Genomic DNA, 11,111 nt, shown 5'->3' with positions numbered 1-11,111 from the left:
ACACACACACACACACACACACACACACACACACACACACACACACACAATATGGGCACCTGGGTGGCTCAGTTGGTTAAGCGTCCAACTTTGGCTCAGGTCACGATCTCACAATTTGTGAGTTCAAGACCTACGTCAGGCTCTATGCTGACAGCTGGGAGCCTGGAGCTTGCTTAGATTCTGTGTCTCTGTGTCTCCCTCTCTCTCTGCCCCTCCCCTGCTCATGCTGTCTCTCTCTCAAAAATAAGCAGTAAAAAATAAAATAAAATAAAATAAAAATAAAAATAAATATATATATAGTAAAAAGTTTAAAAAGGAACAAAATGAGAATATGGTTGTCTTTTGCTTTTTATTGCTTTAACTACAGTCTATGCATTTGGGTTTGAATACACAGAAAATTAATGGAATGATGCACAGCAGCCCAACCATAATGGCAGGAGTTACCTCAGGGGGAAACACTCTTGGTACAGGACTTCTGAAAGATTTTTGTAATAACCTCATATTAAGTATCTTTTATAATGGTAGGGAAGTATTAGGTTTTGTGCTTGGTAAATTCTTCATCATAAAATATCTGACCATCTGATTATTAAAGAGATCTGGTAAGGGGCCCCTGGGTGGCTCAGTCGGTTAAGTGTCCAACTCGTGATTTCGGCTCAGATCATGATCTCAGTTTGTGAGACTGAGTCCCACGTAGGGCTCTGTGCTGACAGCGTGCCTGGGATTCTCTCTCCCTCTCTTTCTGCCCCTACCCCACTGGTGCACACATGCTCTCTAAATAAATCAATAAGTAAGTCTGGTAACATTCAAATCTACACTGACCCTTAAAGAACATGGAGGTCAGGCATGCCAACAATCCCCACCTCACACAGTAGAAAATCTGAGTGTAACTTTTGACTCCTAAACACTTAACTACTAATAGCTCACTTTTGACTGGAAGCCTTACCCATATCATAAACAATTAACACATGTTTTACATGTTACATATGTATTATATACTGCATCCCTACAATAAAGGAAGCTAGAAAAAATAAAATGTTATAAAGAAAATCATAAGGAAGGGAAAATATATTTACAGCACTGTACTATATTTATAAAACAAAACAAAACAAAACAAAACAAAACAAAACAAAACCCTGTGTCTAAGTGGACCCACACAGTTCAAATCCATGCTGTTCAAGGCTCTACTGTATCACAGGGCAAAAGAGAAAACACGTAATCAGTTTCCAAAGGCTCATATCAAAACTAATCAGGGGTGCCTTGTGGCTCAGTTGGTTGAGCTTCTGACTTTGGCTCAAGTCATGATCTCATGGGTTCGTGAGTTTGAGCCCCTGCATTGGGCTCTCTGCTGTCAGCAAGGAGCCACTTCCAATCCTCTGTCTCCCTCTCTCTGCACCTCCCCTGCTCATACCCTCTCTCAAAACTTAAAAAAAAATAATAAAAAATAAAACATTAAAAAAAGGTAACAATTACTGCAGAACTGCTACTACTTAGTGAAAACCTACCATGCGTCACCTATTCATCTTATATAAGCCTCAGTTTAAGTGTTTTAGACAAAGCCAGTTATACAGGGGAAAAACAGCATCAAAAACAAACAAAAATCAAAAAACCAGTATCAACCTACACCAAGACTGTCTGTCCCAAAAGTCAGTGAACCATGGTTCACTGGCATTTTCTCCAACACTTTGTGTAAGAACACTTAATAACCTAACAGAGCTCCAAGTGGGTCCTATAAAACATGTAATAGAACCTAGGTGCTGAGAAGAGCTACCTCTCTGAGCTAACGAATATCTCCCCTCCACCCTTCTTTGCTCTAAGAAGAAAGAGATCAATTTAATCTGCTAAAGATTTTATTGACAAAAAAAGAGAAAGTAAAATATGGAACTTCTCACACATGGTCTATCTAGAACTTAAGAAGGCAGTACAAGTAGATCATGCTCAAAGATCAAAACCTCTAAACTCTGGCTACTCGATTCCAATACTACTCAACAGTGCTTTGCTTTTTGTAAAACTTTAAGGGTATATAATGGCATTAAATTACTTCTACAGACATTCCACATTTTTCAAAATCCCCAATATAATACCATGACTCATTTTAAGTTAAAAAGAGAAAAGAAAATCCCAAATAATGAAAGAATAAGTGTAATGCTGCACCCCTTAAAGATTTTTAGCAGGCCAAATTCTAGTATCAATGACAATAAATTAGCAGAGAATTATTTTCTTCCCAAAAACCTTTACGAAGATCCCTTTCAGCTAACTTTCCTGTAGATTTAAAATAGGATTTTATTTATAAAAGTTTTAACTACAAACGTTTTTATAAGTTATTAAACCATGTGGGGTATATCTGAAATAAATATACCTTTTTAAGAGTGCCTGGATGGTTCAGTTGGTTAAGTGTCCAACTTTGGCTCAGCTCATGACCTCGCAGTTCATGAGTTCAAGCCCCACATCGGGCTCTCTGCTGTCAGCATGGAGCCTGCTTCAGATGCTCTGTCCCCGGCTTTCTCTGCCTTTCCCCCACTCAATCTCTCTCAAAATAAACAAACTTTAAATATATATATTATATATATACATATATAATATACATATACACACTGTATATACCTTTTTATAATGACCTAACTGCTTAAAGAACAAAGAGAGAATATAGAAGGCAACTCAAAAAATACTATTTTTCTGCTTTTCTACCTTCCATTTATATACCCTCAACCTACTTCTATAGACATATTCTACTATTGCCCAATACATATCCTTCACTACAACCAAACTGGATACAAGTCTCCTGTAAACATTCCCTATTGAGTCCAACTTAATCTGCTAAAGATCATACTTAGGAGAAAAGAGGGAGTATTAGGCTTTAGGTTAGATGAACTCATTGTTTAGTTTGTCTAGCACCCCATTATTAAAGAGCCCTAGGGGCGCCTGGGTGGATCAGTCAGTTCAGCACCCAACTTCAGCTCAGGTCATGATCTCGCGGTCTGTGACTTCGAGCCCCACATTGCGCTCTGTGCTGACAGCTCAGACCCTGGAACCTGCTTTCAGATTCTGTGCCTCCCTCTCTCTCTGCCCCTCCCCTGCTCATGCTCTCTCTCTGTCAAAAATAAACAAACATCAAAAAAAAATTTTTTTGAAGAGCCCTAATAAAATTCAAGTCTATTATAGAGTAAAAGAGAAACACATAATCAATTTCTAAAAGTTTGTATCAAAGACAAAATAGTTATTGCATATTATTAAGGCTGAGAAGAGCCATAACAGCAAAAGAACCTAACAGCAGCTCCAACAGTGTTCTACTACCGTGTGCTCAAGTCCTCCCCACTGTTTGCAATGGTACCTTTTCCTACTGCCACCTACCAAAATCCTTCATTTTTATTCAAGATTCAACTCAATGTCATCTCTTCATTTACAAAAAAAATTTTTTTTAAGTAGGCTCCATACCCAACATGGGGCTTGAACTCACAACACTGCAATCAAGAGTCAGATGCTCTACTGGGCCATCCAGGTGACCCTCTTCATTACATTCTGTGATCATTTACAACTGAATGAGAGGTCTCTCTCTCTCTGTCTCTACTTTGATCCCCACAGAATCTTCGTTTGAAATGCCTTAAACAGTGGACACAAATAGGGGTGCCTGGGTGGCTCAGTCAATTAAGCATCTGACTCTTGATTTCAGCTCAGGTCTTTATCTCATGGTTTTGTGAGTTCAACCCCATACTGGGTTCTGTGCTGGCAGTGCGGAGGCCACCTGGGGTTCTCTCTCTCTCTCTCTCTCTCTCTCCTCTCTCTCTGCCCCTCCCCTAGTCACTCTGTCTCTCTCTCAAAATAAAAAAATAAACATAAAAAAAAACTTTTTTTAAAGAGTAGACACAAGTAACACACAGCAACAGAATATGGTATACATTATCTTCTTCTTTGCTACAAGTCCTTGAGGGAAAACTATCTTATTCACCTTTACATCCACTAAGCCACCTTAGAAAATGTGTAGGCGTTTGCTAAGCACTGATTAAACTCTCAGTGGTCTTCCACATGTCACAAAGAATTTAAATTGACTGAAATGAAACTTCGAGCTCAGGTTATATTGCTTCAATGCTCTGAAGTAGGACAGACTCTAGTGAACTCTTTTGCTTAAGTAAATCAGCTGAAAGTAATGACTTAGATTCCAATTTTTTTTAATGATTATTTATTTTTGAGAGAGAGAGACGGAACCAGCAGGGCAGGGCCAGAGTTAGAGGGAGACGCAGAAATCCTTAGCAGGCTCCAGACTCCGAGCTGCCAGCCGAGCCTGACACGGGGCTCGAACTCCCAAGCAGTGAGTTCTTGATCTGAGCTGCAGTCAGACTCTTAACCAACTGAGCCACCCAGGAGCCCCTAGATTCCAACTTTTATCTCACATTTGAGAATGTGAACATGTCCACTTCCTAATATTCTGCAACAGGTCACTTACCTGAGACCATGATCTGTGATCTGATAACATCCGGACAGACTGAGAAACAGAAGTACACGTCCAGTCTCTTGGTCAGATTTTTCACTCCCAGAGTAAATTAAGTCTTTTCCTCTGAGCAGTCTAGTCCTTGATGCTTTTTTACACGATGCAGAAGACTCTGGGAGCGCTGACATAGTTCTCAGAGCTGTCCCTGTACAACAAAACGAATGACCGCAATATGCAAAGGCCGGGGAAGCGCCATGCTGCTGCCAACAGACACTAGTCCTTAGTCCCACAATATCGTGACTGTAACAGGCAGAGGAGGAACAACTAAAGTTGGATGCTGTTTCCATTACACAGAGACTTTCAACATTTCTGTGTCTCCATTCTACAGCATCTTCGATATCAGCCAAATCTTCAGCATCTAACATCCACACATACGGAGAAGGGAAATTTTCAGAAGAAACAGGCTTAGTCCAGGGGTGTTCGTTATCCATGTCTTCTCCGATGCCTTTGTTAGTGAAATCGTGCAAACAAGCATACTGCTTGGCGGACTGCATGGTAATGTCTTTATTCTTCCATGGAGTCGAAGTAATTTTGCTCGTAGAAGTTTTCAAAAGGCCACTCTGATGAGATGTCAGAATTCCAAGGGCTCTAGAAATCTTCTCTAGAGCCACATCTGTGATTTTTTCACATCCAGACAGGTCAAGATGCCGAAGACTTTGGCAGCAACCAAGCCAAGACCAACTATAATTAAGAAGTAACAAGACTATTAGTGGATATTGTTAAAATCTTCAAAAGTAGATGAAAACTAGAAGAAAGATTTAAAATCTAATATAATCAATCACATATTTACTGAACATCTACTGCCAGGCACCATTTTACATGGTAGGATAGGAAAAGACAGTAAGAGTAATTAGGGACTAAGAGTACTGCTAACATAACAGAAGGGTAAGGAAAGGGTAGAAAGGTATGGAAGGGAGAGACTTCACTTATTTTTCTGAAAAGTAACCAGTGGAGGCAAGGCGGTACACACATCAAAGAAAGAGAATAACTAGTAATTAGAGGAGGAAGATCCAGAAGAAACAAGCTCTAGCATCTGAGAGAGAACTAGCCATAGCCAGAGAAGGGTACACCTCTCCCTCTGAAACAGGCAGAGAGGTGCTGATACAAATGCTACAGTGGGAAAGAGAAGGGTGAGGCAGAATAAGAAGGAAAGTGATAGCACCTAAGGAAATAAAACCTGTGAAGACTATGGCTTGACCAAAGTGTTACAGTTTCAGAGTATGAAGAATGTAAGCGGGAGCTTTGCCAAATGGCACTGGGAGCCCAAATGAAACTAGAAACTTCTTAAAAACGTATAGTGCCATCTACATGACTGTACAGCAAGGCTCAAAGGTCTAGACACAGTCCAGGATTATAAAGACAAAAGGATGATGCAGATTCAAGTTTTGGATCAGCAGGAACCCATGGACAAAAGCAAAGAACTGGAGGGTGCTATCAAGTTGTAACCATACATGACTGAGATCTGGATAGTAACAAATAATAGCACAATTAAACTGCAATTATAAAAATAAGAAACTACAGAACAATTCTACTAATTCATAAGTAGAAATCCTTATACTAAAATATTTAAAAATAACTCACCTGTCAAATGCAGAATCTGAAATGTCAGTCTGGGTAAGATCCAGATGCTCCAAGTTAGGACAAAGTTCTAAAATTTGCCTAACCTAATGGAGGGGGGGGGGGGGAGGGGGGAAAATCACTGTGAAAATCTGCAGACTTTTAGTTAGATTGAAAAAGACGTAACTTTTAATAAATAATATAAGCCAGTAGTTCCCAAGCTTTTGTGCATGTAAAAATTATTTGGATACTGCACTACAAATATATATTCTGGGCTCAAACTCTCAAGAATCTGTTTTAGTAACCATAATACTAGACCCAGGAAATTTACATTTTTAAGGAATACCCAAGGATATTCTGATGCAGACTTTTAAAACAGTGATTTAATCTCACTTGCCCATTTTACCATGCCTTACATATAAAGAATCATATAAAACTGGGCTTTCTCACTTAGTATCTGTGAAACTGAATAAATTATTTTACCTCTCCTAGTCTTGGTTTCCTTCCTGTAATGTGCACAGTTATCTACATATAAAGATACTATGAAAACTGACATGAAATAACATGAAAGTCAGCAGTGTATGCCTACCCATGGGAGAGCACTCTTCTGGGTAAAAGGGTGGGTTTTTTTTCTTTTTCTCCCCTTAATTAAATTCAGAAATAAGTAAACCAAATGTAGATCACTGCTACTTTTTCTTAATACCCAAACAAGTGCCAATTTATACATACCATCTTGCTGGAAACTGCAGAGCTGTATGCTAATACTATAGTTTTTACTGAAGTACCAACATATGGTAGAACATCGTGAATTAATCCGTGAAGTAAACGTTTTTCCATTTGTGCAATGCTGATAGCAATCGATTCTTCGGCAGACTCCTCTGTAAAATGAATTTAAAAATCTAAGAATTTGATACACTAGTGATAATTAGGCTGCTCAAGGAATTACCAACTTATTACATATGAAATTCTTTTTGCCATTCTTAAACTCCCTTATGTATGCAAAGCAAATTAAATGGACAAGGTCTCACTCGCCAGAACTTAATATTTAACAAGTCTGACATTAAAAAGAGACAAAAGGGAAAAAAAAAAGGTTTACAATGAGAACGAAAGGAAGACTTTTTCTCATCTGCTTCAAAGTTGAAAGCGATTTCCATATCAAAGTTGGTACAGCAGACAGAAAGAAAAAAATAACTCCAGTTTCAGGCACTTTAAAAAGTTTTGGGGGAAAAAAAGCTGAATATTTAAAAGAATAGAAGCTCTTCAAGAAAATATAGGATATCAAAAGAAAAATGATCCATAATAAAAAGTATCATTTGTTCTTTTAGTAAAATAGAAGGGACAAAGAGTTAGAAGAAACTTAAAATAATCAAGTGAGCATGGGACGCCTGGGTGGCTCAGTCGGTTAAGTGTCTGACTCTTCATTTTGGCTCAGATCATGATCTCACCGTCGTGAGATCCAGCCCTATCTCTGGCTCCCACAGTAGGCAATGAGCCTGTTTGGGATTCTCTTTCTCCCTCTCTCTCTGCCCCTCCCCTGCTTGCTTGCTCTCTCTCTCTCTCTCTCTCTCTCTCCCCCCGCCTCTCAAAAACAAATTTAAAACCATAAAAATTAAGTGAGCCTGGTCATAATGAATCAAGCAAAAGTAAAGTGCCTTAGAATTTTTTAAGAAGTTAAAATTAAGCACAGCATTTGGTTTTTGCTTAATAACTTTCTTTTTTTTCAGTTTATTTATTTATTTTGACAGAAAGGAGGAGAAGGAATGAGAGGAGGCGCTGACAGCTCGGAGCCAAACGCAGGGTTCAATCCCACAACCCTGGGATCACAACCTGAGCCAAAATGAAGAGTTCGGTGCTCAACTGACTGAGCCACCCAGGCACGCTCCGATGTTTGCTTAATCACTTCTATAGAGCTTGGATACTTACAATGAAATGCAGGTCTATAACAACCAGCACAACAAAAACACTACAAATTCCAATTTGATGTAAGGGGAAAAACACACACTAACTACACTAAAAAGAATGAATATCTGTATCACCTTTCTCAGGATCCTATTATTATTATGTTTACCAAAGACCTAGCCTGAATGTCTCGAAACATAAAACAGTTTAACAGAGTAAGTTAAAGTCTCATTTCTTTTTTGAGAGAGAGAGAAACTGCGAGCACACAAACAGGGGAGAGGGAGAGAGAAAATCTTAAGCAGGCTCCTTGCCCAGTGAGCAATGAGTCCCACTCGAGGCTCAATCCCATGACCCTGGGATCATGACCTGAGCCAAAATTAAGAGTCAGACGTTCAACTGAGCCCCCCCAGGTGCTCCCAAATCTCATATTTTTAAGTTTTTTTAACATTTATTTATTTTTGGGAGACAGAGCATAATAATTCTCAATTTGTGACTAATGTTTACATATTTACCCTAAATTCCTTGTTTAGCCAGACATATATGTAAAGTACAGAGATAAGAATTACTTTTAGCGGGGTGCCTGGGTGGCTCAGTCAGTTAAGTGTCCAACTCTAGATTTCAGCTTGGGTCATGATCTCACGGTGCATGAGTTCAAGCCCCGCAACTGGCTCCACACTGACAGTGTGAAGCCTGCTTGGGATTCGCTCCCTCCCTCTCTGCCCCTCCCCAGCTCTCAAAATAAATAAATGAAAACTTTAAATAAAAAAAAAATGACTTTCAGCACACTCTATTTATTCTGGTATAATTTTATTCCCAAATCAGTCTTTTGATTCTGTAGTCCTATCTAAATCCGTATTATTTACTATGAAATCAAAAAAATAAATAAATTAATTAAACATCCTATGAAGAACCGTATCTTTCTGCAAGACTAGTAAAGACAACTAAACTTAAAAAGCACGAACATAAAGCACACTGAGTAGTTTAATATGAGATACACCAAACAGCTGAATATATTACCTTAAGGCTCAATCATTACAGCCTTAACCTTTCCCTTTCAGTATGAATGCTTATGGATAAGCATGGTCTTTGGCTATCAAGTGTGGACACAAATACACTAAATTTGGTAAAGACTTTTAAAACTCATGGGTTTTGCTCAAATTTTTCAGAGGACCTTAACTAATCACCCTATTTAAAATTGTAACTTCTTTCCTCTCTTTCTGGCACCCTTTCCTTTTTTTTTTCTCCACAGCACTAGATCCTATCCAATATGGCATATATATTTTGCCTGCATTTACTGTTTATCTCTCCTCTTCAAATTTTAAGCCCAAGGATTTTTTTTTCCTATTTCATTCACTATTAACCTCATGTTCAAGAGGGTTCTCTTGTCACAAGGTAAGCACATCACCAAATCTAACTGGCAAATATCTCTTCCTTACGTAGCACCCTCTAAATGTTCAAAACTGTAATACATAAACATTCAAAACTATATAAAATGTGGCAACTTCACTTCAGACAAGTAAACTTGCTACTGAAATAATATTTATATGCTTTTAGTCCTCACTTTCTATATGTTTAGTTTTTTTGCCAGACCAGCTTACTATTTTTTAAGTGAGCAATTTAGAATAAAAATTCCCTAATGTTTCAGTTTTACGAAGTATTAGTGTCTTGTCCCTTTTTTTTTTTTTTACTATTTCATCAAGTTTTAGCAATTATTTCCTAGAATAGTACCTAAGACAGTATTTATTATCTTCCTCCCCCATACTCCCAAATAGCATCTTTCTGCACCTCTATTATGCCATTTTTTACTAAATACCTTGAATTAAGGATTACGTATTCCAAATTCTCTCCCATATGAGTTCTTTAACAGTAAGGATAACCTTAGTCACGCTGGAGTTCTCCCACAGTGCTTAAAGAATGGCTACCCTAGTTTTTACAATCCTTCGCCATTTACAGAGGATTTTCATGTATATATATTACTTCCTAATTCCACAACAACCTTGTGAGGCAAGTGGTAGGACTATTTACAAATGAAGAAACAGGTTCAACAGCTTCACACTCCTTCCTCTAGGCCACAGAGGACTCAATAAATACTGCTGAACTGGTCAAATGAAATGGTCCTAAAAATCACATTGTAAACTGCAAAGTGCAATAATGGATGTACGTTACTTCAAAAAGGAGAACAGTCTTTAATTTTTTTAAGTATTTAAATATAAAAAAACCTCTACACACACTTAACAATTACTTCAAACAGAATACACTTTAAATCCGCTTATTATTCTTTCAAATCTTACAAAGTAGTAGACTTAAAAACACGAGTTTCTTTAGAAAACATGTAAATGTTTCTTTAGAAAATGTGTAAACCTTAACACCTAGTAGTCTGTAAATTCATAACTGCTGGATATAGTACGAATTACCAGAGTCGCATGGACTAACGTGAGCTCCCAACGTGGCTTACCAGACTCATCTACATCAGCGTCCTCATCCCACTCCTGAAAAGCACGACTTTCATCTTTTCTGTTTTTCACCCATTCCTCGTCAGGTTCGGTATCAAGTTCAGCTGCTGGACCACTATACCAGTCACCTACTCCACAAATAAGTAAGAAAACAAAATAAGATCACACTGGCTACTGCTGCCCAAAAAATCATCTATTTCCAATAAAAATCTCTGCACACAGAAAATACTTGAGTTCTAGGCAATGGGCCAGCTATTGTTAGAAATATTCAATCATGGTTAAAATATTACATGTAAATAGTACACAAAGGATCAATTTCAGACATACCAAAAAGAATTATGAAAAATAACCATCAATAATCTTACATGCAATTTTAGAAATCATTGAAAAGAACTTAACCTTTTTCCCCTACTGTGACTTCACACTGGCACCAGTACCCTCCAAATGATGACAGCTAATAAAAACAAGCACAGACTTTCTGCTCAGTAGTGAATAGTCGGCAGTTCAGCAACAGGTAGGAACATAAAGTCGAAGGGGAAAGATTAAGGGAAAGCTAAACCATAAATTTAAAGACCCTGGAGAATACACTGCGATTAAATTATATGATTGTCAAGTGAGAGACAATGCAGAATTAACTTACTGAACTTTTAACATTATATCTAAAGTATGGTTTCTCAATCTCAACACTATTGACATTTTGCACTTGGGTAATCTTTGTT

General features: G+C 38.0%; 1 protein-coding gene across 1 annotated transcript in view; it reads right to left on the bottom strand.

The window, feature by feature from the left end:
• The window catches only part of FBXL5 (F-box and leucine rich repeat protein 5), a 47,344-nt gene that overhangs the window by 15,236 nt on the left and 20,997 nt on the right, over nt 1-11,111 (bottom strand). The window contains exons 6-9 of the mRNA XM_040487687.1: nt 10,395-10,520; nt 6,770-6,918; nt 6,065-6,147; nt 4,439-5,164 (exon numbers count right to left, since the gene is read on the bottom strand). Of these exons, the coding sequence (XP_040343621.1) occupies nt 4,439-5,164; nt 6,065-6,147; nt 6,770-6,918; nt 10,395-10,520 (1,084 nt within the window). The remainder of the gene's footprint in view (nt 1-4,438; nt 5,165-6,064; nt 6,148-6,769; nt 6,919-10,394; nt 10,521-11,111) is intronic.

This window comes from Herpailurus yagouaroundi, unplaced genomic scaffold, assembly GCF_014898765.1.
Source record: "Herpailurus yagouaroundi ecotype Mexico unplaced genomic scaffold, PumYag 28, whole genome shotgun sequence".
NCBI lineage: Eukaryota > Metazoa > Chordata > Mammalia > Carnivora > Felidae > Herpailurus > Herpailurus yagouaroundi.
The sequence above is the reverse complement of the archived record's forward strand: the minus strand, read 5'-3'. Positions and strand labels throughout refer to the sequence as shown.